This window comes from Armigeres subalbatus, chromosome 1 (genome assembly GCF_024139115.2).
Source record: "Armigeres subalbatus isolate Guangzhou_Male chromosome 1, GZ_Asu_2, whole genome shotgun sequence".
Taxonomy (NCBI): Eukaryota; Metazoa; Arthropoda; class Insecta; order Diptera; family Culicidae; genus Armigeres; species Armigeres subalbatus.
This window is the reverse complement of record NC_085139.1, coordinates 258,933,126-258,961,017: the sequence shown is the minus strand read 5'-3', so window position 1 is coordinate 258,961,017 and position 27,892 is coordinate 258,933,126. Positions and strand designations below refer to the sequence as shown.

At 40.2% G+C, this 27,892-nt stretch overlaps 1 protein-coding gene across 2 annotated transcripts; it reads left to right on the top strand.

Moving 5' to 3' along the window:
- The first annotated feature begins 131 nt into the window (after window positions 1-131).
- Window positions 132-27,892, top strand: LOC134206986 (histidine--tRNA ligase, cytoplasmic). Of its 2 annotated transcripts, XM_062682727.1 has the most exons (4): window positions 136-386; window positions 24,855-25,239; window positions 25,311-26,552; window positions 26,615-27,892. In XM_062682727.1, exons 2-4 carry the CDS (start codon window positions 25,009-25,011, stop codon window positions 26,816-26,818), a joined length of 1,677 nt encoding a protein of 558 aa, XP_062538711.1. In that variant the 5' UTR covers window positions 136-386; window positions 24,855-25,008; the 3' UTR covers window positions 26,819-27,892. The 2 variants fall into 2 exon arrangements, with proteins under 2 accessions (XP_062538712.1, XP_062538711.1); XM_062682728.1 differs by lacking the exon at window positions 24,855-25,239 and having other exon boundaries at window positions 132-386.

The following is a 27,892-nucleotide window of genomic DNA, read 5'->3' as shown; positions in this document are numbered from 1 at the left end:
GCGAGCGTGTCCATGCTGTCAGATTGCATTTTGAAGGAATTATGCAGGGCCGAATCGCCATGAATGTATTAAAAAACGTTCCTTTCTGCTGTCAGAAGCCCAAAACTGAGTGCTCTGTTGGTTGAGGTCCATCTGCTTGTGTCACCACACTCGACGACCACTTCTGTTTACACCGTGGCGAACACATGTCGGAGGTTGTAGATGAAGTATTTCAGTAGTTTTTCTATACTATTTCTGACTTCAGATTAGTGATTTTCGGGTGAAACAAGTGAAATTCGGAAGTACAGAAACTAGTGATGACCGATCGTGAAAGTTTACTGGCTAGCATTACTGCCCAGGGTGATGTGGTTCGGCAACTGAAGGCAGCCAAAGCAGAAAAATCCAAGGTTAGTTCTTTTGAAGGCGAATCCACTTCGCCCTGCTCGTGGAGCGATCCGGTTATTGGCGGAAAGAGGGAGAATCAAGGGTGCCGTGCCCCCGGTTTGACAACGTGGAGTCATTACTCGTAGGCTATCGCCAACCTTTCATTGAATCTGATCTGGTGCAACTGCATCAGCTGAGTGAGGCAAAGGGGCATCATCTCGGATCTGGATCCAGACCCGTTCACCTTCACTTTTCGCTTTTATTCACCATAAGAAATAGGTTGTGCTGGCATACTTTCGTGATCTGCAGCGCTTGTTCATTGAACCATTTTTCTATGACTGTTGCCTGCATGGGAAGTGGTAAAAGGGTAAAAAGTGTTCCGCTGTGCTCGTGAGCTACAGAGCGAAATAAATTGTTGCCTCAGCACTTCGCAATGCGAAACCCCTTCTATCGATCAATTTGTAGAGTATTAATTTGGCCATTGTCGTCACTTCGAGTTTCGTAAAGAATGTACATGACTGTTTTGCGGTCTATGTTACGAAATTATAACTTTTTTTTATCGATACTTGCGCAATAGAGGCGATCGCATCTGTTTTTAGCACAGCCACAAATTTGAGAATCTAACAATATATTATGAAATTCGGTATAACATTTGGTCTATCATTGTTTGACAGGAAATGACACTTACGAAAAGATTTCTTAAAAAGATCGATGCAGACAATAAATTGTTTTAATGATGAGTTGGGTGAAAGAGGTTCAATAATAATTACAAAATTGTCGAAACAATATTGAATTACGGTGGCATTTAGAATGCAATGCAGTTGAATTCCATTGGAATTTATTTGAGGTCACTTAAAAAAAATCATCCGGTCTGAAATAAAATAGGAATGAATGAACATTCTTCAATTTGGATTATATTTAGATTCTGATTAGGCTGTGCTATTTGGTAAGAATTCAAATTAAACTAGATTACAATTGAATCATTTGTTTGAAAAACTGCATAAGTCCATTTTACAATATTTCGAGAAAACAACAAAAAACTGTTTTTCAACAAACTTGCACCGAATCTTTCGATTTCTTCGATACAGATCAATAGTTTTTGGAAAAACTCAACACCCTGGGGCACTTTCAGTGCAAAAAATGTAAGCAGTACTCTACAATTACTCTTCAAAGTACGTGGACATATGTAGTTTCTCAAACAAACGAAAAAAAAAATCATACATTCCTGAACAAAAAAATTTTTTTCGTATTTTTTGCCAGAATACGTATATTTGGACAAGGATTCAGAATATATAAAAATCTCATTTTGCCAAAAATGTTACATATGCAGTTTCTCAAACAAACGGTTCAATTAATTTCGATTAAACGTCGAATTTAGATCTTAATTTGGTTTAAATTACACATGGTTGGAATTCTCCTAGTCATTAGTGACGAAGAAAATCAACGTTTGCTCAGTCTAAAATTTCAGTTCAGTGTCGGGAAGCAGCTAATGTCAAACTTTTTAGCATCCGCCATTATGGCGATCATGGAAAGCCGGATAGCAGCAAATAAACAACCAAAGGGTATAAAAAGGAAAATTTTCACCCATGCTAATTCAGTTTTGTATCATTCCTAATAAACCTAATTCTAAAGCCCCAAACGCAATACAACGGAACGGCGACGGAAACGGAAAATTTGACAGTTAGCCCATATATTTTCTGTCAAATTTGCCGTTTCCGTCGCCGTTCCGTTATATTGCGTTTGGGGCTTAACCGTGTTAAATCCGTGTTTCTCTGCTACAAGTCATATCTACAAGAGGTTATGGGCACCCCGAAGGAAACTGCGCACGGAATTCCCCAGTATTCCGGTGTACCTGGTTTTGAAAACTGGAGTTTTCGGGTGAAGATGTTCCTGGATTCGGCTGTCGTGCTGCGGACCCTGACGGAAGATTTGCCAGAAGAGGAAGAGGACGAGGTGAAGTTCGACAATGAAGACCGAAAAGCAAAAAGCATGACGCGTTGGATTCTTGGCGGATGAGGTTCTGGGAGTCACCCGGGACAAAGGCAGCGCGAAGGATATGTGGTCAAGCTTGAGCGACGTTTTCGCAAAGAAGTCTGTGGCCAGTCGAACGCTCCTGCGGAAACAGCTTGGTCGCCTACGGATGCGGTCTCACCTTTTGGCGATCGACGATTTGGTAAGACAACTCAAAACGGCCGGTGCGAAGCTTGAGGAAGGAGATCTCGTGTCCCAGCTGTCCGCAGTCCGCGCAGGAAAACATTAAGGAAGAGGACCTCAATTTGGATTTGGTCAAGCAACGGTTGCTCGCGGAAGAGCAAAAACGTGCGGAACGCATGGACGAGACCGTCGACGACAGGCCGGCGGCGTTTGCGGGCCATCAGCGTTACAAGCGTGGTGACAAATTCAAAGGCAAGTGCGGCCAAATCGGCCACATGAAGAAGGACAAGTAAGTGCATACTGCCATGAGCCAGAAAGGGTTGAGTTCTATGGTAAACAGTGACCAGCCTTCCAAGTCAAACGGTGACGTCATCCATTTCAAGCTGGATTCGGGCGCAAGTGACCATTTGGTGAACGAGAAAACGTTTTTCCATCCGGTCGAAAGACTGGCGTGCCCGATGATCATAAAAGTGACAAAGGATGGAGCGGATCTGGTGGCGAAGGAAGAGGGCGAGATAAATGGTTACAGCAACCACGGCGTACTCTTGAATATGCAAAAGGTGCTGTACATCGCGGACCTTGCTGTCAGATTATTTGCTGCCGAAGTCAATTGGGCTTATTCTACGAGTCGAGTGACGTGAGGTGAGTCGATTTTAGCAATTCTCACGTGAGGTGACCATGTTATTCAAATGGGGCTATACGACTCTTCTCACGTCATTCGAGCAATCTCACGTCACTCCACTCGTAGAATAAGCCCGAATGTGGTGTGAAGCAGCCCTGACAGTGGTGTATTTGATTAACCGCAGCCCATCAGCAGCTTTGTCGGAGGGTACCACACCGGCTTAATATTGGATTGGATCCAAGCCGTGATCTGTTGAAGCTACGCGTGTTTGAATGCAAGGCATATACGTTGTTCTCCGGCCAACTTCGCAAAAAGTTGGATGCCAATTGTTAGGAGGTTGTCATGATCGGCTACACTCCCAATGGATACCGCCTCTGGAGCAAGAAAAGCAGAAAGGTGGTGATTGCTCGTGATGTTCGCTTCTGAAAGCAGAGATGAGAAACCGTCAGTAGTGCTACCATCGTACGAGAAAGAGGGGGAAGATTGAGAGGTGACTGGCGAGCCGGCGACACCAGAGCCTGTCGGAGATGAAGAAAATTCGGACAACGATGAAGACGTCAACAGAAAGACGCGATGCCCAGGGCGAGTTGTCGAGGCGCAGTGAAAGGGAGCGCATGCTACCGGGTCTTGATTATTTTACAGGTTTCCGAGCAACCTCTTCCGCATTTCTCCCCCCACACTAGATGTTCCTGAAAGCTACTAGGAAGTCTTGGACCAAGACGATCGTGACGAGTGGCTAAAAGCCATTCAGGACAAACTGCAGTCCATGGAGAAGAACCAGGTGTAGAACCTGATGCCATGTCCTGCCAACGTGAAGCCGTTGAAAACCAAGTCGTTCTTTTGGATCAAGGAGGACGAGAGCGAACGTGCCGTGCAAAGCAAGGCTCTACTCGTCGCGAAGGGTTTCCTGCAGAGATCGGGACTGGACTATGAAGAAACGTATGTTCCGGTGGCCAAACCAGCGACGATCAGAATAATCCTGTCGGTAGGCGTTCAGGAGGGCTTCATTTTCCACCAAATGGACGTGAAAACCACTTTCCTTCACGGCGAGCTGAAAGAAACCATCTACATCTGTTGCGACGCCGCATTGAACAGGTCTAGCGGTGAACAGGCCTAACGCGCAACATAGCTGCAACATGACAGCTTGCGCGCAATAGTAGTGGTAGATAGAGGGAGAGTGAGTGTAGGATGTAGAAGTAGTAGAGAGAAAAGACGCAAACAAGGGCAGAAAAGGTAAATAAAGATTTTGCGATCGAAAAGTAAAGTCGAGAGTGTTTAGTTCGGTGATAATTAAGTTTTATTCCAAAATTGAATTTGTGAGCTTGGTAGTGAAAAATACTACAAAATAATCCGGATAAATCGTCGGTTAGTGGTATCGAAAGAACCAAGTGAGTAGGACCTGTAAAAATAGAAGAATATGATTAGAAAGAATGAATATTGATATTGTAAATACTTACCTGTAGATTCGGTGATTATTGGAGAGTGCGACCTTAGGAAATTTTTGGAAAACCGCCGTAGAATCGCTGTAACGGTTGAGTAAATCGTAAGTAAGCCCTAAAACGAAATGCAATGAAAAACATAGCTTATTTATAAACCATTTGAACAGCAACTGTCCGACCAAATTCGCGAGATCCAAGTAGGGTAGGTGAACCTATAGTTGACACCTGGAAGTATAGTCGAACCTAGTGGGTAGAAGGAAACCACTACTTGTAAGTCATTGATAAGATTAAGCTGTAAATTTGTATTGAGTAAAATAAATAATTACAGTTTTGAGCATCGCCACAAAAAAGTGTGCTGCTTCAGAAATTTTGGATTCCCTTCGGGAACAACATCAGTGCCCCGGACGGTATAACGGCAGCACCAGAGACGGTGTGCAAGCTGCACTGCCGTCATACGCATATTTGTCCCATGTTTGCTGGGATTTCCTATATACATGGGACAGATATGCGTATAACGGCAGTCCAGTAGACCTGTGCGCCGAAGTATTTGTGAACGGCGGCGGCGTAAGGCCATTTTTACACCGGCGGCGGCGGCGTCGGCGGCGTCACGCCGTAAGCAATATCCGGCGGCGGCGGCGGCGTGAATCGGCGTGAAGAACTTTGAGCATACCGTCGTCGGGGGTGACAATGGGACAAATGGGGGTGAGAATGAGTCACTGTTTCAACTACTTAGAATGCTTGTAAAATGGAGTGAATGTATATGAGGCCAACAATAAGAATAAGACTAAAATATAAGAGACCTTTTTGAACGATTTTGCTCTACGACCTCCAAGCTGCCGGTGAGAGCGATGACCCATTCTCAAATTACGCTGCAAGGCATATGATGCTTTTTATGAATTTAAGATTGTTTTGTTCAATTGCTAGCTACAGACAGACTGATGGTGTGAACATCCTAATAGATATAGCTGGTATTTCCACAGCAAAAGTTTACATTACATCCTTCACTAGGAAATTGACGCATCACAGCACATAAGTTCATTGGAAAGTAATTCGATTATAAATCCAAAAATTCGTTTGGAAATTCATCAAGATATTCCTCAGAAAATTTAAAAAAGAAATTCTAAGAATTGATTTAGAATTTCCCTCATGAATTCCTTCAGAACTTCCTTCCAAGAAATCCCTTGAAAATTTATTTGGGTATTTCTTCGGAAATTCGTTTCGAAATTTCTCCAAAAGTTCCTTCAGGAATTTCCTTAGAAATTAGTTTAGGGATTGCTTCGGAAATTCTTTCACGGAGCCTTTGGGAATTGGGAATTCGAAAACTTGTTTAGGAATTCCTTTGAAAATTCCTTCAAGAATTCTTTAGAAAATACCCATGAAAAATCTTCCAAGAATTTCTACAGGAATACCTACGAACACTGTTTTAGGGATACATTCGGAAATCCCTTTAGAAGAAAACCTTCGGAATTTGATTTAGGATTTATTTTAAATTCCTTCGGGAATTTCTAACAAAAATTCTTCCAGTAATTCCTCTAAGAATTTATTCGGTAACTCTAAAAAGTTATTTTTGGTATTTTTTCGAAATGTTTCTCTGGAATTTATTTGGAACTTTCTCCAGGAATTCTTTCCGAAATTCTTATAGAAATTCCTTCGGACATTCCTCCGGAAATTTCTTTAGCAACTCTTCCAGAAATTCCTGCAGAATGTAGATCTTAGAAAATTTCCTTTAAGAATTCTTCTTTCGGGAATATCTTCTGAAATTCTTTTGGGAAATCTTCGGAAATTTCGATTATAAATTCCTATTTTTTAAATTGAGTTTTTTAATTGAAAATAAGTTTAACACTCAAATACCTTTTTTTTCGAAAATTTCTTTAAAAATTGCTTCAAATTAGAATTCGTTCCGGAATTATTCCTGCAGGAATTTTGGATGGTTCACTGAAAACAATTCCTAAGGAAATTGTATTGGAAAAATAAATACAAGTGCTTTCCGGAGGGTTTTCTGAAGGAATCTTTGGATGAATGTCCAAATTAATTCCTGGTGGCTTTTCCAAAGAGATTTTCAAAGAAATTCCTGGAGGGATCTCTAAAATGAATTTCTGAAGGAATATCCGAAGGAATTCTGAATGAAACTTACAAAGGAATTTTTAATGGATTTTCCAAACAAGTAGCTATTGGAATATAAATAAAAATTTCTATATTTCTCCAAGAATTTCTCAGAAATTCCGGACAGCAGTAAAACAAACTCAATTTTGACTCTAGAAATTGCGGATATAAACCGTTCCGATAATTATAAATACACTAAGAAAAAGTCACCAATTGAAATACCGTTTGTTATTCAATGAAAATGTCGATACCTCCTATAAATTACATCCTACTCTTTCACGTGATGTATAAGTTCCGATTTTTTTGCTTAAAATTAGGAAAATATGAAGCTTTGATTTTCGACCAAAATTTTTTTTTGCACAGAATGGGTTATTTTTGGAACGTGTTTTTTGGTAAATTACCTAGAAAAGAACTTATAATATAATTTTCAATACAGACGCTTAATAATGTCTATCGCATTAATGACGAGATCTGTTTGGAAAATAATTTCAATTTTTTAGGTAATTGAAAAAATTTCGAAAAATAACAAAAAAATAATAGCAGAAAAACACTTTGTGCAAAATCCTCGAAACACTGCGAAAGAAAAATTATAGAACTTATAGAATTTAGAACATTCTGGAAAACTCGATGCTGTATGAAATTAAATAGAATGTCAGGCTATATGTAACCATAAAACAGTAAATTATTTGAAATTTTTTTAATTATTCAATAAACCAAAAGGTTTTTTTAAATTATCGGAACGGTCTATATTTGGATTTTCTCAAGAATTCCTTGGGAATTTACTGCAGGAGTTCCTTTGAAAATTTCAAAGGATTTTTTTTCGTAAATACCTCAAATAATTCCCTATATTTAGAAATCATTTCGGTAAGTCATCAAGAAACTCATTCTAGTAAACCTTCAGAAATTCGATCGGGAATTACCTCTCCTTAAAATACTTACACAAATGAAACCAGGTTTTTCTTTGAAATTTCCGTCGGGAATTGCTCAGGACCCTAGCAAATTTCTTGAAGAATTCTTCTGGAAATTCGTTCAAAATTTCTTCTGAGATTAATTTTGACAAATCCATCAGGAATTTCTTCAGAAATTCTTTTTGAAACATTTTTAAAATATGCTACCTATGTAGATGGGTACACTTCCCCTCAGTTGTAATGGATTTAGATAAAGAAGCTATCTCTCGGAAAGCTCAAAAAGGATTGCGAATTTATTTACTAGTCTGTTGGATTATACTGTTGGAAGGAGATTCTCTGTATCCCGCGGACTTCGCGAAAGTGTCTCTGCTTACGGGTCTGCCACTTCCGATTTCGCTCTTCATACAGCAGTGCATTGAAAGCAGAATGGTGATTAAATTCGACTGTACTATTTGTTGGAACCGTATGCAGAGCAAGACTCAAGCCAGGATGGTGGATAACTGCATAAATACATAGGTAACTGTACCAGATTTGGCCAATTTCTCCCATAACTTCGAAAACAAAACAGCTTTTCAGGGATTGATGGCTAAAACCGATACACTTCCTAAGTACCATTTTTAGTTTTATAACGCTCATGAAGACCATTAGACCATAAGAATTTTCTTCATGTATTTCTTCAGAACTTCCGCCAGGACTTACTTCGGAAATTATTTCAGGAAAACCAAGAACTTTCTTTGAACCTTTTTATCAATATAAATCGAAACCAGTTTTTTTTTCAGAACGTTTCTGGCAATTTAAGTACAAGGAGGAGTGAAGGAAATGTTCAATTTGGTGGGTCACATGCCCCATCGTGCTGTAGCTTTTGCATTCGTATATCACGAAGCTATCACAATGATACTCCATGCCCAGGGAAGTTTGGAAAAATTCTACCAGACTGGGAATCCAAATCCAACATTCATAGTGTTGACTTGTGGCCACGAATATAAGCACTAGACCAATTAAGATGTGTAAAATTCAAACCTTCAAAAAGATGATGAACCACCCAATGCGACCAGAATGAGGTTATTCCACATGAAGTTACATATGAGATTAGAAGTTCATCGCTACACTCGTTGATTTGTAGGTCTGTAGCCAAGAAGATGACCTAACATTTAACATGCCAATGCGGGTAAAAGTGACAGAGATAGTAAACAAATCTGCTAAAGTTATAATAGCTATTTAATTAATGCCTGATAGGTTGCCTTGGTTTTGCAGATGCAAAAGCACTGCATATTGTGATTTTTGTGTTGGCCAGTCATCGGCGTGAAATACGAAATTCGGCGGCGTGGAGGCAACCGGCGTATGGCGCGCCGCCGACAACTTGACCGGCGTCGGCGTATGCGAAAAAGTGTCGGCGGCGGCGGCGTGGCGCGGCGGCGCACAGGTCTGCAGAAGTCGCTGTACGAGCTGAAACAATCGCCGCGATGTTGGAATTAGAAGTTCACCGGCCAGATCGAGAAGCTGAGCTGTACGTCAGATACCGTGATGGCGTCGTACGTCGATGGTCTCCTAATTGCGGGAATAAACTTGAGTTTCATCAACGCCGTCATTTCTCGACATGCGGATCGACTACAACGGTAGCGATGGGACGTTGATATGCTTTGTGTCAGGCCAGATGTGTGTTACTCTGTTGGGTACCTCGGGCGGTTCCAGCAAGATTCGTCGACCGTGCATTGGAACGCCATGAAGCGAGTGGTGCGAAACTTGAGCGGGACAAAAACCCTTCGTCTCGAATACCAGAGGAACAGCGAAGCAGAAGCTCTCGTCGACTTTGCTGACGCCGATTAGGCGGCCGACCTTCAGGACCGAAATTTGGTAAGCGGGTTCGTCTTCAAGGTGTATGGGTGCACCGTGTCTTGGAGCAGCAAAAAGCAATCCACCGTGTCGTTGTCGTCAAGCGAAGCAGAGTATGGGAGTTAAGGGCAGCAGGGACTATGTCCAAGGGCTTCACGACCCCTCCCCACGGCCTCTGCGAGTTAGGGGGCCTGCCTAGGACGTGGTGAGACTTGGGAGTGGGCTCTGTTAAACCTCTACAAAAAGCTGCTTGCGTCCGCAGGCCCTATCAAAGCAACCGAGTGCCACTCAAAGCGCACAGGAGCCCAGGGAGTGCTAATTGGCACATCAGCATCAATACCAGTGAGATACTGATTATGGCATTCTGGCCGCGTGTTAACGGACCTTGTCTTGAATATCGTAATATTGTGAAAGCGAGGGCTGGCAGTCTGACATTCTACTCTCTTAGTAGAGCCGGGTGACACTGACTTGAAACGGCGAGTGGGATAATGGCTAGGCGATTCTATAACATTCCCCAGAAAACCATACGGTGATACTTTTATGCTCAGGGAAGTCGAGACAATTTCCAATCCGAAAATTGCTTAGCCGGCACCGGGAATCGAACCCAGCCACCCTCAGCATGGTCTTGCTTTGTAGCCTTATTGCGGGCAAAGTCGTGCTTTTCAAGAAGGAATTTATTTACTCATTTTTCTAAAATAATTAATCATAATTAATTAATCACTCATTTTTCTATTCGTGTGCCTTATTTTGGACAAACGCGTGCGTGGCACAAAAAATAGACTCATTTGCCCTATTCAGGGAAAATGCGCGCTTTAAAAGAAGGAATCATCGACTTAATTGCCTTATTCCGGGCAAATGCGTGGATCCCTATTGGTTTCCTCAATCAAAAGGCGTGTTTTTTGTTTGTGTTGAAGCCAGAATAGACGTGACCACGTGATACGACGTGACACGACAGTGCAGTTTGACATTTCATTGATAAAAATGTTATTCCTTTGCGTGAGCCGCGTCACGTCGCATCGCACATCGCGTTTACTCTGGCGGGCACCTTATGGTCATTATGCCAAAAGGCACATTGTATTTGAAACTAATAGCTTCCAACAATTACCACAGTGGGCCTTACACATCCAACTCATCACAATAAATAATTTTTGTATGGTCTTGCGATGATGTTTGTAAGAAAACAAGAAAATTAAATCATTTTCATCTATGTATTCTGTTTTCTGGGGAACGGTACATTCTGGGGATTGGTTTTCTGGGGAATGGTACATTCTGGCGGTTGGTTTTCTGGGGAATGGTACATTCTGGGGAATGGAATTCTGGGGTATGGTTTTCTGGGGAACGGTTTTCTGGGGAATAGTATAGAACCGGCTAGGCTGTCTTCCGTCCCCTAAACCTGTGGTGGCCATTGTAGCACGCTGTCTAATTCTGCCACCAAGCTTTGCCTGCTGGGTAGGAGTAAGCTTAGATGCCCTTTCCTGACTTGCGCTGATCTGACTCTGAACACGTAAGTGTCAACCCTTACATGGCCTTTAGGGGATCATAAAAGGCGACTACTCCAGTAAGATTCGACAGCAGCCACCAGGAGGAACAAATTAAAATGAGTGAATCCAAATATTTTTCTTTTGACGATGCGTTAGGCATGGAGGTGGTGAACCCCTTTGCCAAAGGAAGTTTGGCAAGGTCTCCCAGCGAAGCGAAGAGCGGAGTGATGGAGGCAGCACCAAAGTTTCTCCAGCAATGATGGGGTATAGCTACCTGGGATGCAGGTGGTCGCCGAGCAACTCGATGATATCATCGAGTTCGCGAGCGCAAGGCAGAACATCAGTAAGGAACTAAAACAGAACCTTCGGATGCTCCGCCAGGCTGTTCGAGTCGCAAGACAAGAACAGGATGCGTTTATCAGGCGGGTGGTGGGAAGAGAGAAGGCCGACAGGCTGCGGAAGCCAAAAAGGTAATGGAGCGAGGGAAGTTGAAGATCGGCTGGTCTGTATGCCAAATAATCAAACTCGAGCAGCCGCCTTCAGTGGACAGGTGCTATCGGTGCTTAGATTTGGGGCACAAATCCTACAACTATGAGATCCGAGTGGTGGTTAACTTTTTCTCACATCATCGACAGGCATGTCCCAAAAAAGTCCGTTCGATCAGACTCTCGGATCCCGTGGATGACGAATGCTCTCCGGTCGCTGAAAAGGTGCAAGAAAGCTGCACTCAGAAGTTACACGAAACACCGTACGTTGCCACTCAAATTCCACTATGTCAGACTCAACAACGAATATAAGTCATTTCCTACGCTACCAAAGAGGCATACAGAGACGACAAAGATCTCACCCAAAGTCCTTTTGGAGCTGCGTAAATGAACAGCGCAAAGAGACAGGATTTCCATCGTCCATGGTATTCAATAGTGAATCTGCAAGCACCCAACAAGGTATATGCAACCTGTTCTCAGCTAAATTCGCCAGTGTGTTTGAAGACAAACAACTACCTGTTGATGTCGTGACCACCGCTGCCAGCAACGTCCCATTAGCGAATCAATCGCTCGGTGATATCGAGGTGAATGTCGATGCCATTCCAAGAGCGATGTCTAAGCTTAAGACATCATCTAAGCCTGGTCCTGACGGTGTTCCATCGATGATTCTCAAAAAGAATATTACCTGTCTGCTTGTACCCCTTCTCCTGTTATACCAACTCTCTCTATCCAGCGGCACATTCCCATCTTGTTGGAAGACTGCAGATATGTTTCCGGTCTACAAAAAGGGGAGCAAGCGTGATGTGAACAATTATCGGGGTATCACATCGCTTAGTGCAATAGCGAAGCTTTTTGAACTGGTTGTCATTGACCCGCTGAATGCCCACTGCAAACAATATCTTTGCGCTGACCAACATGGTTTTACAGCTGGCCGTTCAACAACTACTAACTTGTTGTGCCTAACGTCGTACGTCACGGATAGCATGATTGCACGCACTCAAACGGACGTGATTTACACGGATCTTTCTGCAGCATTCGATAAGCTGAACCATAAAATTGCAATCGCCAAGCTTGACAGACTTGGAGTCGGTGGAAATCTTCTCGATTGGTTTCGATCATATCTGACCGGACGCGATTGTCGCTCAGATAGTTTCCGCGCTTCGTCTGGTATACCGCAGGGCAGCCACTTGGGGCCATTAATTTTCCTGCTTTACTTCAACGATGTTCACCATGTAATCGACGGACCACGGCTATCCTTTGCGGACGATCTGAAGATATTTCTTCGCATCTGCTCTATAGCCGATTGCCAATCCCTCCAAAACCAGATCACCGTGTTTGCCAACTGGTGTACTCTGAACCGACTTGTCAATCCGGCGAAATGTTCGGTAATTACTTTTTCACGAAAGAAGGAGCCGATCCGGTTTAGTTACTCTCTTCTCGACACGACCATCAACCGAGTGCATTGCGTGAAAGATTTGGGAGTTCTTCTGGATTCGCAACTTACATTTACCCAGCACATATCCTTTGTCGTCGATAAAGCGGCCAGAACGCTTGGCTTTGTGTTCAGGGTGGCGAAAAATTTCACCGACGTACATTGCTTGAAGGCACTCTACTGCTCTCTCGTCCGGTTGACGTTGGAATACTGCTCGGCGGTCTGGTGTCCTTACTACAACAACGGATCGGAGCGCATCGAATCAATACAACGCCGCTTTGTTCGTTTTGCATTGCGCAAACTACCATGGAGAGATCCATTTCGCCTCCCTAGTTACGAGGACCGCTGCCAGCTGATCGACCTTCTTCCGTTGCGTATCCGTAGGGACTTAAGCAGAGCACTGACCGTCGGTGATATTATACAAGGAAGAATCGATTGTCCAGACATTCTGCAACAAATTAACATTAATGTGCAACATCGGCCATTGCGGAATAGCATAATGTTGAGACTTCCCCTTCGCCGCACCAACTATGGTTTGGGCAACGCACTGAACGGGCTACAGAGAGTTTTTAATAGGGTGGCATCAGTATTTGACTACCACTTGACAAGAGATGCGCTTCGCCGTAGTTTTGTAAATGTTTTTCGTCGTAGTAGCTGACGCGCATATGCTAGATAAGTGTATTTTAGTCCCATGACAATTTTATTTTTCGTTGTGACTTTACTGTTTTGTTAATTAGTTATTATTGTAGTGACCATACTAGTTTTAAATCATCATTAGGATTACGAACAATCTGTAGCAACCTGTGTCGTCGTTGTGGTGAGGAAGGGCACACGGCGCAGGAATGCAATAAGGCACCAAAGTGCCTCATCGCCAGCAAAAAGCAAGCCAGTAACCACGTTATGGGTGGACAAACAAGGAGAAGTCGTGCAAGTAACACAGCCGAATCCTAACCACTGTGCAACTGCCCAGCAGCTGCTGTGGCAGTCGGTCTCGAAGTCGAGGACCGATGTCGCCCTCCTGACTGACCCGTACAACGTCCCTGTCGATAACGGCAATTGGGTGGCGGACGGGTCTAGGATGGCGGCTATTTGAACGACGGGACGGTACCTGATCCAAGAGGTGGTACACTCCTCTGCTGGGGGTGTCGCGATAGCTAAGATCAATGGCGTGTTCTATTGTAGCTGCTATGCCCCACCAAGGTGGCCATTACAACAGTTCAACCAGATGATCGATAGGCTATCGTCTGACCTAGTGGGTTGTAAGCCGGTCGTCATAGCAGGAGATTTTAACGCTTGGGCAGTGGAGTAGGGCAGCCGCTGCACCAATCGAAGGAGTCAAGCGTTTTTAGAGAAGCTAGCAAAGCTCGACGCAGTACTAGTCAATGATGGTTCCGCTAGCACGTTCAGAAGGAACGGGGTCGAGTCATGGATTGACGTAACGTTTGTTGTTGATGAAACTGCAGAGCACATACTGTTCGTATGCCCTGGATTCGACGTCGAAAAAAGGGCTATGCTAGACGTTTGCGGTCGGGACACAATCCCGGATATTCTTATCCAGAGGATGTACCAAGCGGTGGAGAAGTGGAACGCAGTTTCGACTGCAACCAATCAGATTGCCTGCAGCTTGCAGAGAATATGGCGCGCCGAGCAGCAGTCGACAAGCATCACTAACTTGTGATTGGTTAGGCTGAGCGTGGGGAAGTGAATGAGAGGTTTGTACATGTCGAGATAAGAGTGTCGCAGCGGGTGGCAATCGCAGTCGCCACTTCAACCATGACAGAAGAGTGCGCGCATAGGTGTGAGTATGGACTGCACATGCCGAGGTAGAAGGGTGGTATCGTAGAGCTGTTGATACTTATCGCTATCGACACATGCCTCGAGGTATGGCACAGGAGAGTATAATCAGGTGGCAGAATGAGCATCCAAGTTAGTTAGTGTCACATGGTGCATAAAGAATGAGCAATGAGCATCCAAGTAAAACTCATATGGTGCGTCAGAAAGAGTGTCAGGGTGTATCAGAGGGTGTTAGAGAGAGCATACGGGATGAGTGCCTGTGTGAGCGTGAATGAGCGAGTACATTAAGTACTGCCCATCCCCCAGATGTAATGCTGGGGGGCAGTTTCTGAGGGAAATGATGGGTGGAGCCCAAGGGAGTTTAGCCGGTATTACCTTCACTGGTGAGTCCGACTCTCCAGTGCACTTCCTCGTGGTAGCTTGGCAACTACTAAGCTACGCACGTGCGCTGGATTGTGCGTCAATGCATTCTCCCTTGTAAAAAGGGTACATCCTGGTGTGTTTTGTGCCTCTCGTGCTGTGCACTTAGAAGTGGAAAGCGACCTTTCAGCTGACACGTTCGTTGACTCTTTGAAACGTTTCATCTCACGCCATAGTTATCCTGTTGAGATTCGGTCGAACAATTTTGTTGATGCTGACCGTAAAGTTGCGTGAATTTTTCGAACAGATTCATTTCTCCAGCAACTGCCATCGCTATTTTGGAAATTTGGGTATCAACTGGATTTTCGACCCGCCATCGGCGCCACACATGGCCATGGGCGGAATATGGGAGGCCGCCGTGCGAAGCATCTCCAAGCTGAGCTTGGTGAAACGGCAATCACGTTTGAGCATATGTCTACGCTTTTGTGTCAAATTGAGTCATGCCTCAATTCGCATCCGTTATGTCCCTTATCAAGCAATCCTGATTTATGCATTAAATTTAACTCCTTTTGGGACTACTCATTCTCCCCAAAAGAGCATACTTTAAGTTTTGCGTGTAGGTCGCACCTCTTTCACTTTTAAGTTAATGTCAAATGGACAATAGTTAAGTACGTAAATCCTTAACGGGCGGTGGCAATCAATTGGTATCGGCAGCCACGTGAAAGCATGAGTTTTGGAACCTGTGAGGGCCAGAGCTATGTTGGACGCCTTTTCCAGGAAATTGAAGGAACCCGCAAATCCCTTGAGTAAATTTTAACTATTACCGTGGAGGCACCATATTTGACGCAGTTAAGAACATTTTAAAAAGAATCATTACTTCAGTTAAACGAATTACTATCCTAAATCTATTTTTAAAAAATAACTTTATTCACTTATTAATCCTACTGTCCTAATCCTAAGCTAATCATAAACTAACTATCTAAGTCCTAAGCTAATTGCAAACTAAACGTGCGCATTCCGATGGCTGCTGATATTTATAGATGGTGAAATGTATGTTGTATGTTTTGATTCGATAATGATAATTATCGATTGTTGATGTTTGGTCTCCGTGTGGCTCGGTGATATCGTTGACTGGATCGTGTATCGGGTCGGCGTGTTTTGGTTTTGCAGTTGTTTTGAAATTGGCGGTAACTGTGTTTTAGATTGGTGGTAACTCCTCCCTTCTTAAAAATACTTTGTCCTCAAAGTTTAATGGAACGTTCCTGTGTTGGCATGTTGAGAAATTGTTGAATTTCGATGAATCGTTCTGATGAAACATCTGGGAATGGTGATGCTTGAATTTCTGGTAGTTTAGGTGCTGTTGCTTCAGGTTGTTCAGGGGCCTTTATTTCAATGTTTATTTTCCTTGATGAAAATTTCTTGATAATGAATACAGTTACTGTTATTACTATGAGAAGTATAGTTGAAGCACTGATGGTTTGAAGAAAATGAAAATGCCATTGTAATGATTTGTTTTGCAGATACACGTTTTCCAAAATACCTCTGTGATTAAGTGTAAGATTTGCCAAATATTCTGGGGATGGAATATCGATAACGTAATCTTCCATTACTGATAATCCTGTGGTTGGCCTGAAGCTTTTACTATCAAGTTTGATTATGAAATTTGTGAATATGTTGTTGTCCAAGTATAGTTTACAGACCTCGAATTGGATTAGAAAAGATCCTTTCAAATTTTGTGTATTATTGCTGCAATTTGATTTAAAACTTATGTTTACATTGTTGAGTAAAATTGTTGCTTCATCTATTCGTTTGATGATTCCTGTTGCGTAAGTTTTTTCAAACGTGCAGTTGGCATATTGTATCCTGATTAAATTGGTGATGCATAAGTTTGGAGTTTTTAGCATCTTGGTGTCACAAATGTAGAAAGTGTCGTCCTTTATGCATTCATTATCGACTTCATATATGGCTGTTGTATTAGAAAGGATATAATTCGAGTTTAGATGTACTCTTTTTTCATTTTGTATTAAAGAGTCAATGAATTCGTATTCATATAATTCCGATGATAATTGAGGTATTTTTATTATGTACATTATATGTGTATCGTTCATTGTTACTTGAGTAGATGATTTTGATAAAAGACCTTCAAATGTTGTAGCATAGACATGCTGTTGATCTAGGAATGGTTTCATCTTTACATAATCTGTCATTGATAGGATTCTGCTGCTGGGAATACCATGCTTTGCGAGTAGAATTGCATCTTCCAAAATTTCTAATTGATGTTGAACTGTATCCATATTAAGTATAGTAGCTAAAATATTGATATCTATTTCGTGTTGTTGTTTTGCTTGAAAATCCAGATTGAGGAGGTCGTTTGTTGTTTTACTAATTTGTTGTATTCTCATATCCATGGCGTTATTGACAAAAACTTGTCGATTGTTTTGGTTAATCAAATTATTCATAGTATAATTTATTATTTTCAAATCGTCTGCATCCGGAGAACCAGCTATCCACTTCCAAACAGTTCCAATGGTGTTCCAACGCTTCTGCCGATGAATGGTTGGTTTCAATTTATAATATGTGTTATACAAAAGTGAGTGTTTTTTCTTTAGTATTTGATATAATTTTCCATTCAACTTATTTGTTTTTATTATTTCATCGAAGTCTTCAATTATTTCCTCAAATATTGTGAAATTAATTGGTTGAACTATTCTAACAAATCCTAATTGTAGTTTTGCCTTTCCTATCGGTATTATCGCCAAAGGATTGTTATTGAGATCATGGATTTTGAATGTTGATTCCACCAGAATGTATGGCACGCATAAAAGAACAGCCCTAAAAGTAAAGATAAAAGATAAAACATTATAATTTTCTTATATTCATTTTATGTATTTTTCGATTGTTACTATCTATAATATATGTATCAAAATCTTCTTGAATTTGTATTTTTTTATATTTACTTTTTCGTTTTGAAATTTCTTTAGATTTTTCAAAAGCATAAGATCCTGGTTCAAAACTTGGATAACTTTTATCTTGTATGCTCTCATTCTTTTTATTATATTGGTTTATAATTTTTTCATGGCTTTTAGCTTTTCTTCTATCTATTTCTTGTGTGCTTAAGTTTTTATTTGTTTCACCTATATAAATATTGTGTGGGGTGTTTTTAACAAAACTGTGAATAGTATTGTTGTATTTATGAACAGCCAATCTTATTAAATGCGGTACATCTATTGCTGGTGTTTCCTTTTTTATACATCTGGCAATTTCACGTAGAGTAGAATGACAACGCTCGATTTGTCCATTGGTCTCAGATCTGTTGATAGGAGTTTTATAAATGTTGATATTTAAATTTCTCAACCGTTGTTCAATAACATTTGAGTTAAATGAACTTTCATTATCCATAATGATTATTTTAGGTATATTCCATTCGTGCATGAGATCTAATAGAGCATCTTCAACATCTAAAAGTGATTTGCTTTCTATTGCTCTATATTTTAAGTATTTAGAGAATTTATCAATTGATGTAAGAAACAGATTATCCTGATCATATATAAATATGTCTACATGAACTATTTCACAGGGTTGATTTGGAATTGGTGTTTTAAATGGTATAAATTTTTGAGGATTTCTTTGATATTTTTCAGTTTTGCAAATCTCACAGGTTTTCACAAATTCTGCAGTTATTTTACCCATTTTTGGAAAATAAAAAGTTTTCAATAATTGTTCTGAATTTTCTTGAGCATTTCTATGTGCAAATAGATGAATTTTTTTTATTTCTTCTAATTGTTTTTCCCTGTTATTTAAATCTTGCACTTTAATTTGGGAAAATCTTGCTTTTATAATTCTTGGATTGAATGTATCTTTATAAATTTCTTGAATAGTAGCCATTATTGGTTCATCAGTAAATATTCCGTTAATTACATTAGGATTTAAAAATTTCTTTAATTGTTCCTTCAAATAATCTCTTGAAAATCTAGGCTCAATGAAAATGTGTCTTTTATAGTTATCAAATGGAACTACAAGGCCGTAACTAGATCTTGCTCCAATTTTAAAAAATAATTGATTTTTGAAGACATTTATGGGAGCTTCCGTAGATGGAATAAAGGAATTGTCATCATCTTCAGCGGAGTGCTGGGTTGCGGTCATGGAATTTATTTGAACTCTTGATAAAGCATCAGCCACAACATTTGCTTTACCAGGCTTATAATGAATTTCATGATCGTGTTCTTCTATGAATGCTTTCCATCTTTTTAACTTTGAATTGTTATTTTTTGGAGAGATGGCAAATGTTAGGGGTTGATGGTCAGTATAAATGATAATTTTATGACCATATATAAAATTTCGCAATGTGTGTAATGCCCAAACAATGGCAAGCATTTCTTTCTCATTGGTAGCGTAATTTCCCTCTGTACTAGTTTTGTGATAGTACTGCGCCTATGGCTTTATTTGAAGCATCAGTAGTTAGAAGAAAAGGTTTTTTGAAATCGGGAAAAGCCAATACATCTTCTGAAGATAGTATGTCTTTTAATAATTTGAACGCCTTTTTTCCGTCATTATCCAATGAAATTTTAAAGTTTCTAGATTCAGTCTTTGAAACTTGTTTGTGTCCTTTATCACCTTTTAGAAATTTGGTTAAGGGTTTTGCTACATTTGCATAATTTTTAACAAAACGTCTATAATATCCCGATAATCCATAAACATTCTAAGTTCTTTCAAGTTAGTAGGCTCTGGATATTTTTTTATGGCATCAACTTTTTTTGAATTCGGCATTAAACCATTTTTAGTTACGAGGAATTCTACTTCAGATTTGACAAATTCACATTTGTCTGGTTGAACTCGGAAATTTGCTTTTCTCAAAATTTCGAAAATGATTTTAATATTTTCCAGATGCTCTTCAAATGTTTTACCTACAATGATGATATCATCAATATAAACAAAACAAATTTTCCCAATATGTTCCCTTAGAACATCATCCATTACTCTTTGAAAAATACTAGGAGCATTCTTCAAACCGAATGGCATACGAACAAACTCGTATTTTCCATTATTCACTGAAAACGCTGTCTTTTCAATGTCTTTTTTCAGACATGAGTACCTGGTGAAATCCGGAAGCTAGGTCAATAGTTGAAAAATATTTATTTTTTCCTAAATTCGCAAGTACTGATGAAGTATCCGGAATAGGATAACGATCGCTTATTGTTTTTGTGTTTAGTTTCCTATAATCAATCACTAATCTGTATTTTTTTGTGTTCGAAGCATCCGATTTTTTTGGAACAACCCAAATTGGTGAATTATAGGGAGATCTAGATGGACGAATTATTCCATCTTCTAGAAGTTTATTGATTTGACTTTCAACTTCGGATTTTAAGCTATGTGGGTATGGATAAGATTTGGAGTAAATAGGACTGTCATCATGAGTCCTTATTTCTGCTTTGATCCTCGATGTAAATGATAACTTACCATCTACCGGTTGAAAAAGATCCTGAAATTGGGTTAATAATTTGAGTAACTCCTTCTTTTTGGTTTACTCCAGATGGTCATCTCGTATTTGGATTTGGTTAACTTCCTGTAATTTGTGTGCTAGTAAAGGAATAGAATTATTATTAATTTTCAATACATTATTTTTGTGTCAATTATTGCTTCCATTTCTTTAAGTGTATCATGGCCAATTATTGCATCAAAGGATTTTAGCTTGTCCATATGATACAATTTAACATTTACTTCAGAGTAAGGTTTAAAAGTTTTGCTTGTGAGATTTTTTCAGTTCTAAAGCTTCCTCCAATTGAAGAAACATAAAATGGATTATTAACTGTGTGTGAAATTTTAGCAAATTTTGGATGAATAAAATTCTTATTCGATCCAGTATCGACTAACATTTTTAATGGCTTTTCGCAATTACCATAAAATAAAAAATATGGTAACGCGGAATTTACTCTAAAAAATTTAACTCGGCTTCGTCTTCTTGGGAAGATTCTTCATAATTATCCTGGTATTCAATTTTATTTTCGTATCTTTCAAAAGATTCTCCATCTGCCCAAGATTCTTCTGAAAGATTTGGTACTGCTTCAAAATATTGATTCATGTCCGTATAATCCATCGTTTGGATGTTATATTGTTTAGGATTCCTATTAGGAACTGGGGGTCTGTTTGCATAATTCACTTGTTGTGTTCTCATTGACTGGTCCACGTCCATAGGTTCCGGTTTTTGCTGAAACGGATTTATTGGTTGCTGTGGTTTGGTTTGGGGATATGATTGTGTCTTGTGTAATGGTGGCGGAACTCTAGATATAGTATAAGGTGTTACCTGTTGAGGGAATTGTTGGAAAGGTACTCTTGTGGGGTTTCTTTGAAATTGTGGTTGTGGTTGAAAGTATTGTGGTAGAGGTTGATATTTTTGGGCATACGGATTCATAGGCTGCTTCATATAGACATATGGTGGAGGTATCTTCGGTAGTACTTGTGGATGCATTCTCGGTGGAACTTGAGGTGGAAACTTTGGAGGTTGTTGTGTGAAAGCAGGGGTGTCTGTTTTTTGTTTGAAATAGTTTTTGCGATATTCAGTATTAACAAAACACATGCAATATCCATAAGCTTGCGCTAAGGATTCTGCTCTGTAGTTTTTCAGAAATTTTCCTACATCGCCATCCAATCCTCTAATGAAGGCATCGAGGGCCTTTTCATTATACATCTCTATGATTGCTTTGGATGCTTCAGGGTGATTATAGCGCCTATCATTTTTAATGTGATTTGCTATGTGTGAAAGTATTGAACTAATTTCTTTATAATATTTTTCCAAATCTTTGCCTTTTTGCTGAATACTCATCAGTTGGCAATCTAAAGTATTTAAGTCACGCTTTTCTCCGTAATAGGTTAAAAGAGTGCTCTTTATCATGAGCCAATTCAAATTTACATTAGAGGCAACCAAGGCATCATTGGCCTCTCCTCTTATTTTTCTCCTAATAGTCCTACAGACTATGTGAAATTTGTTGAATTTATCTATTGAACTATTTGATTTTGGTTTATATAAATTGACTAATTTTTCCGCATCATCGATCCAAGTGTGAAGTTCACTTGGTTCTCCGGTAAATACGGGCAATGCTTTCACCAAATCAGAAATGTCTTCTATCGCCTCTGGATCGACGGGTTGATTATTTTGATCCACCAAATATAGTGGAGGATCCGAATAATCAGGGGCACTTGGTGTTGCCAATGCAGTTTCGATAGCCGAAAGTCTGGTTAGGATTGCGGTTAGTTCAGCCATTTGGAATTTACTATGTTATTTAAAAATAATTTGGGGCTTTTTAGATAAAAGATAACGCAAACACTTCAATAAAACTTTGATTGATTTAATTTATTTGATAATACACTTCAAGTAATTGATAAAACACTTTTTCACTTTTATTTTCTTTCCTTGCTGAAATTAGAATTTTTTATTAGTAATACTTACAAAACAAACTTAAGCATAGCTCTCTATGCTGTTTCGCCGAGAGCGCAAATATTCTATCCTTTTTCAGAGAATATTTTGACTTTCCTTCGGATCCTTATCCTGTATCGGTTGGATTCCTTCCAGGTAGAGACCAGACACGAGTCTCCAACTCTCCCAGTGTAGGCGGCAAAATCCCGTTTTTCCTCTGGTGACTAGGGGGCCTTTCCTCACGGCTGCTGCTGATGCGGCGGTCAAGTCGAAGTTTAAATTGTTCCCGATGTTTTATCACTCGCGACACAATAAATTACTCGCGCTGGTCCCTATTCGGGCGCCAGTTAAACGAATTACTATCCTAAATCTATTTTTAAAAAATAACTTTATTCACTCATTAATCCTACTGTCCTAATCCTAAGCTAGTCATAAACTGACTATCTAAGTCCTAAGCTAATTGCAAACTAAACGTGCGCATTCCGATGGCTGCTGATATTTATAGATGGTGAAATGTATGTTGTATGTTTTGATTCGATAATGATAATTATCGATTGTTGATGTTTGGTCTCCGTGTGGCTCGGTGATATCGTTGACTGGATCGTGTATCGGGTCGGCGTGTTTTGGTTTTGCAGTTGTTTTGAAATTGGCGGTAACTGTGTTTTAGATTGGTGGTAACTCTTCAAAAACAATTTCTAAATGGATTCGCCTAATATTCTGCATAACGAGCTTTCTACTATTATAGAATGTGTACAAATAATGAAACCTCGAAATATAAGTTTATTTCTTAGTTTTTTAATCTGTTTTTATATGGTACTCGAGGTGCCCAACTTGACGCACTAATTTTACCGTGTTCCTTATTTGACGCAAAGTTGTTCCTAATTTGACGCACTTTGAAACTATGTTAAAACTCAATCCTTTTTTTATTATATAATGACAGTGTAATAGAACTTTGTACGATATAAAATAACAAGTTAATTTATTAAATACAGCGGCATTTTGTTTATTTTTATTCAGTTGTTCTGCAAGTTATATGCTACATAGCCACGTAAATGTTTTGTTAGTTTCATGTACCCTGCACATCAATCAAAATGCTTCTCAATTAGGTGTAAAAATCATGTCAAAGCATATATTCACGGCCCGTGAATCACGGGAGAATTAAATTTGACATTTCATTTCCTAACCAGCCTACCATGATCTGTTGAATTTGTTGTACTTCACTTTCTTTGGTAATCTGCAATTTTGAATCTATAAAATAAGGAGGATACAGAAAACGCAACCTGTATATGAACCCTTTTAGAACCACATTGAAGCTACCATTATGTAAATGTTACGTGACCGACAGATATATCTCAAAAAATGTGAGCTGACCATCTATATACATTTTTTCAATAAACTATTTACACACACTGAAGCTTATATAAGAAAGCCAGTCATATTTTTGTTTAATTTCATATTCAGGGTTAACCTTTTAGCATTTCCCCTAAGACGCTCTAAAATAATTAATCATTCATATTTAGGGTTGCCCGACTAGCAGTTTGGATAGCGGCAGAAATGAATTGAAAATTTGCTTTTTTTTTGACTTGTCAGAATTTCGTACAAAGAAAGTAAATTAAATTATAGGATACTAATTTATTATATAATATTATTTTCTCGCAAGAATTTCAAAACCAGCATAGAAAAACTGCATAATAACCACATACCGTGTAAGAAATGCGTCAAAAAACGCATCAAAATCGAAGACATCATAAGTCATACTATTATGGGCTGGACACTTAGTGGAATAATGTTAACTAATATTGTAAGTAGTAGAGAGTTAGTTAAAACTAAATGAATACATAGTGCTTTTCCTAATAGTATTATTGAGGTTTATAAGCACTGCCTTGTCTATTCGTCTGCTAAGATTAATTAGGAACATCGCAATGGATTGGGAGCCTAATTTGACGCAGAACATTTTGGGTTGAAAAATGCGTTCAAATGTTACAATGTTCAACTTAAAAGTGAAATCTAACTCATAATGCTCAGCTGTTTGTAGGTAGGGGTCAAAAATTCTCACAAAAGTCATTTTGCGCGAAAAAAATTTTGTTTGATCCTTAGCATTGTGGCTAAGAAAGCGAAAATTTGACGCATTATGCGTATAACTTCCACTTATTTTATTCGGGTACGTTGATTTTGTATCAAGAAAACGCTTTTTATTCCATATATACAAAGAAGAAGAGCAAATAAAGCCATCTAGCTTTATTCGTTGATATATTTTTGGCGAAAATAGGTTTTTTGAATCATTTGATATGAAAGTGCGCCAAGTTTGGACCTGCGTCAAATATGGTGCTTCCACGGTAATTGTTTCTTTTGCATGTTGTTAGTCGTGTTAGCTTGATTAATGTTAATTTTGTTTTCTTTCTCTTCTATTGCTTGCCTCAACATGCACACATCTTTGGCCGAAATCTTCCCACGCTTTCATAACTGCAGTGAGATGCGATTCTGGAGACACGAAACACGGTTTATTACACAAAAAGTAAACTCGTTGGAACGATCGTGATATTTTAAGCTTTGGGTAGCGGCTCAGGCAGCACCAAAGGATAAAAACTAATATTTTCGAATAACAACGCGGTAGTAAGGAACCATGCTAAGCCAATTGCGTCGAGGAGGTTCCACCTTATTAACCGTACTTCATAGATCGCCTACCATAACTGCAACTTTTGCAGGAAGGCTCGATCATGCCACCTACTCATCGTTCGTCGTAGGTAGCCGAATCAGTTCCCACGAACACGTGAACTGTCGCTTCTGTTCAACCAATGCCTCAGCCCACTTTCAACTTAATCCTAACGACAAAACCTATCACCAAATTACACAGGTTCGCGTTCTGTTCGACAATGTTTTTGAATAATTCGTATTCACAATATAAATTTTTCTCTCCTATTTCAGATCGATGAGGAGGTGGCCAAGCTGTTGGCCCTCAAGGCCAAAATACAGGATGAACCGGAGCGGGGCAACAAAAATATAACCCTGAAAACGCCGAAAGGTACCCGCGACTATGGTCCGGAAGCGATGGCCCTCCGGCAGAACATCCTCGAGCGGGTGGCAACCGTCTTCAAGAAGCACGGAGCCGAAACGATCGACACGCCGGTGTTCGAGCTGAAGGAGGTGCTGACGGGCAAGTACGGCGAGGACAGCAAACTGATCTACGACCTGAAGGATCAAGGCGGCGAGATTCTGGCGCTGCGATACGATCTGACGGTACCGTTCGCCAGATTCGTCGGCATGGGGAATGTGTTTAACATCCGGCGGTATCACATTGCGAAGGTCTACCGGAGAGATAATCCCGCCATGACCAGGGGTCGGTACAGGGAGTTCTATCAGTGCGATTTCGACATTGCCGGAACGTACGATCCGATGCTGCCGGATGCGGAGTGTGTGAAGGTGGTGACGGAGATTTTGACCGAGTTGGACATTGGGGAGTTTGTGGTCAAGCTGAACCACCGAAAGCTGCTGGACGGAATGTTTGAGGCTTGCGGAGTGGCGGAGGATAAGTTCCGAACGATTTGCTCGTCGGTGGATAAGCTGGACAAGACCCCTTGGGAGGAGGTTCGCAAGGAGATGATTGACGAGAAGGGTCTCGATGGGGAGATTGCCGACAGGATTGGGGAGTACGTGCGGCTGAACGGTGGTGTGGAGCTGGTTGACAAATTGGCGGCAGACGAGAAACTAAAAAATATCAAATCAGCAATAGAGGGCATCAAGGATATGCGCCTTTTGTTACAGTATTGTGAAATTTTCGGGCTGAAGGATAAGATCGTATTCGATTTGAGCTTGGCCCGTGGGCTGGATTACTACACGGGAGTTATTTATGAGGCGGTTTTGAAGGCAGAACCCTTACCGTTGGAAAACGGTAAGAAGGGGAAGCACAAGGAGGAGGATGTGAGCGTTGGTTCGGTGGCAGGAGGCGGACGGTACGACAATCTGGTTGGAATGTTCAACCCGAAGCGAAAACAAGTTCCTTGTGTGGGTGTTTCGATTGGCGTGGAGCGGATCTTTTCGATCTTGGAAGCCAAATCGCAGCAGAAGATTCGGACGACCGAGATCCAGGTTTATGTGGCTTCGGCGCACAAGGGTCTGCATTTAAAGCGAATGGAAGTACTAAACAAGCTGTGGGATGCCGGCATCAAGGTAACAGTCGAGGCAATTGAAATTTAATTATGCGAACTAATCTTTGGAATTATTATTTGCAGGCGGAACATCCTTACAAGGAGAATCCGAAGCTCTTGGCACAGTTGCAATACTGCGAGGAAAATCAGATTCCGTACGCCGTTGTACTTGGGGACGGAGAATTGTCGCGAGGTGTTGTAAAACTAAGGGAAATCTCCACCCGAAAAGAGGATGAGGTTCCGGTGGAAACGTTGGCCGAGGAAATCCGCAGACGCTTGAAGGTTTGAAGTTTCTAGGGTGACACATTTTGGTTAGCTCGTAAATAGGGAATTTTCAATGCTGAATGTCTGGGAAAGAGATGGTAAAGACCTAGTTTGCTGCCGTATAGATATGCTCGTAACGGCAATGAGAAAGTTATTTATTTTTTTCTGGATGTTTAATAACTCTGAACGTACACATACGCATAGAATTACAGCGGACTAGATTGACGCGATAACCGCAACGTTATGAAACAATGTGACGATTTCATGTCCTGGAACATATTTATTTGAAAATTGTATGTCTTCGAATGTTTTATGTGTATTTCATAATTTTGTTTAAATTTCAGCATCTAAGGTAATGGTCTTAAATATTCTACAAAGATATCCACCGCCGGTGCTTTCGTGTCAATCACATTAGCGATTTCGTTACGCTTGAACTATTTCTATTAATAGCTTTCAAATTTATTGTATTTTTATATAGGTATCTACCATGATGAAATTATGACTTTGTTCATGAGAAATGCCAAAAAACTAAACCAGGTTCATCTTATTTTAAAAGTAATCGTATACCTACCTACAACAGTCGCATTTGAACTTTATCACGTAACACGTTGATAAGATAAAGATAAATTAAGTTTTTTTTACAGTTAACCATTGCATAATTTGCATAACAGGCAAAAGTTTTGAAAATATTGCAGAGTAATACTACCTATTTAAATTAGTTGAAGTTTTGTATTAAAAGTTATGCATGACATGAAAGTACCGGCAGATCATTTTAAGATAGGTTCGTTAATGTTTATCATCTCTTATAGGGTATTCAGACTACGTGCCTTATCATGCGATATAGATTAACTTCAAAGATTAAATTTTCTCTTGAAATAATGTTTCATGTCAAGTTACAGTATATTGCGTGATAGAGCTCTTAGTATCATTATTCTATTATTCTCATTGATGACCTGCGCTGAGGATTCCTATCGTTTGCTCTACTGCCTCTTTAGAATCCGATGGAGTATGTTTAGCACGATTGATTCATGTATTTTGTGATCCATGCGTATAAAAGAATGATTGAAAAAAGTCATATAAGGTTGAAAGAAAAAGTAA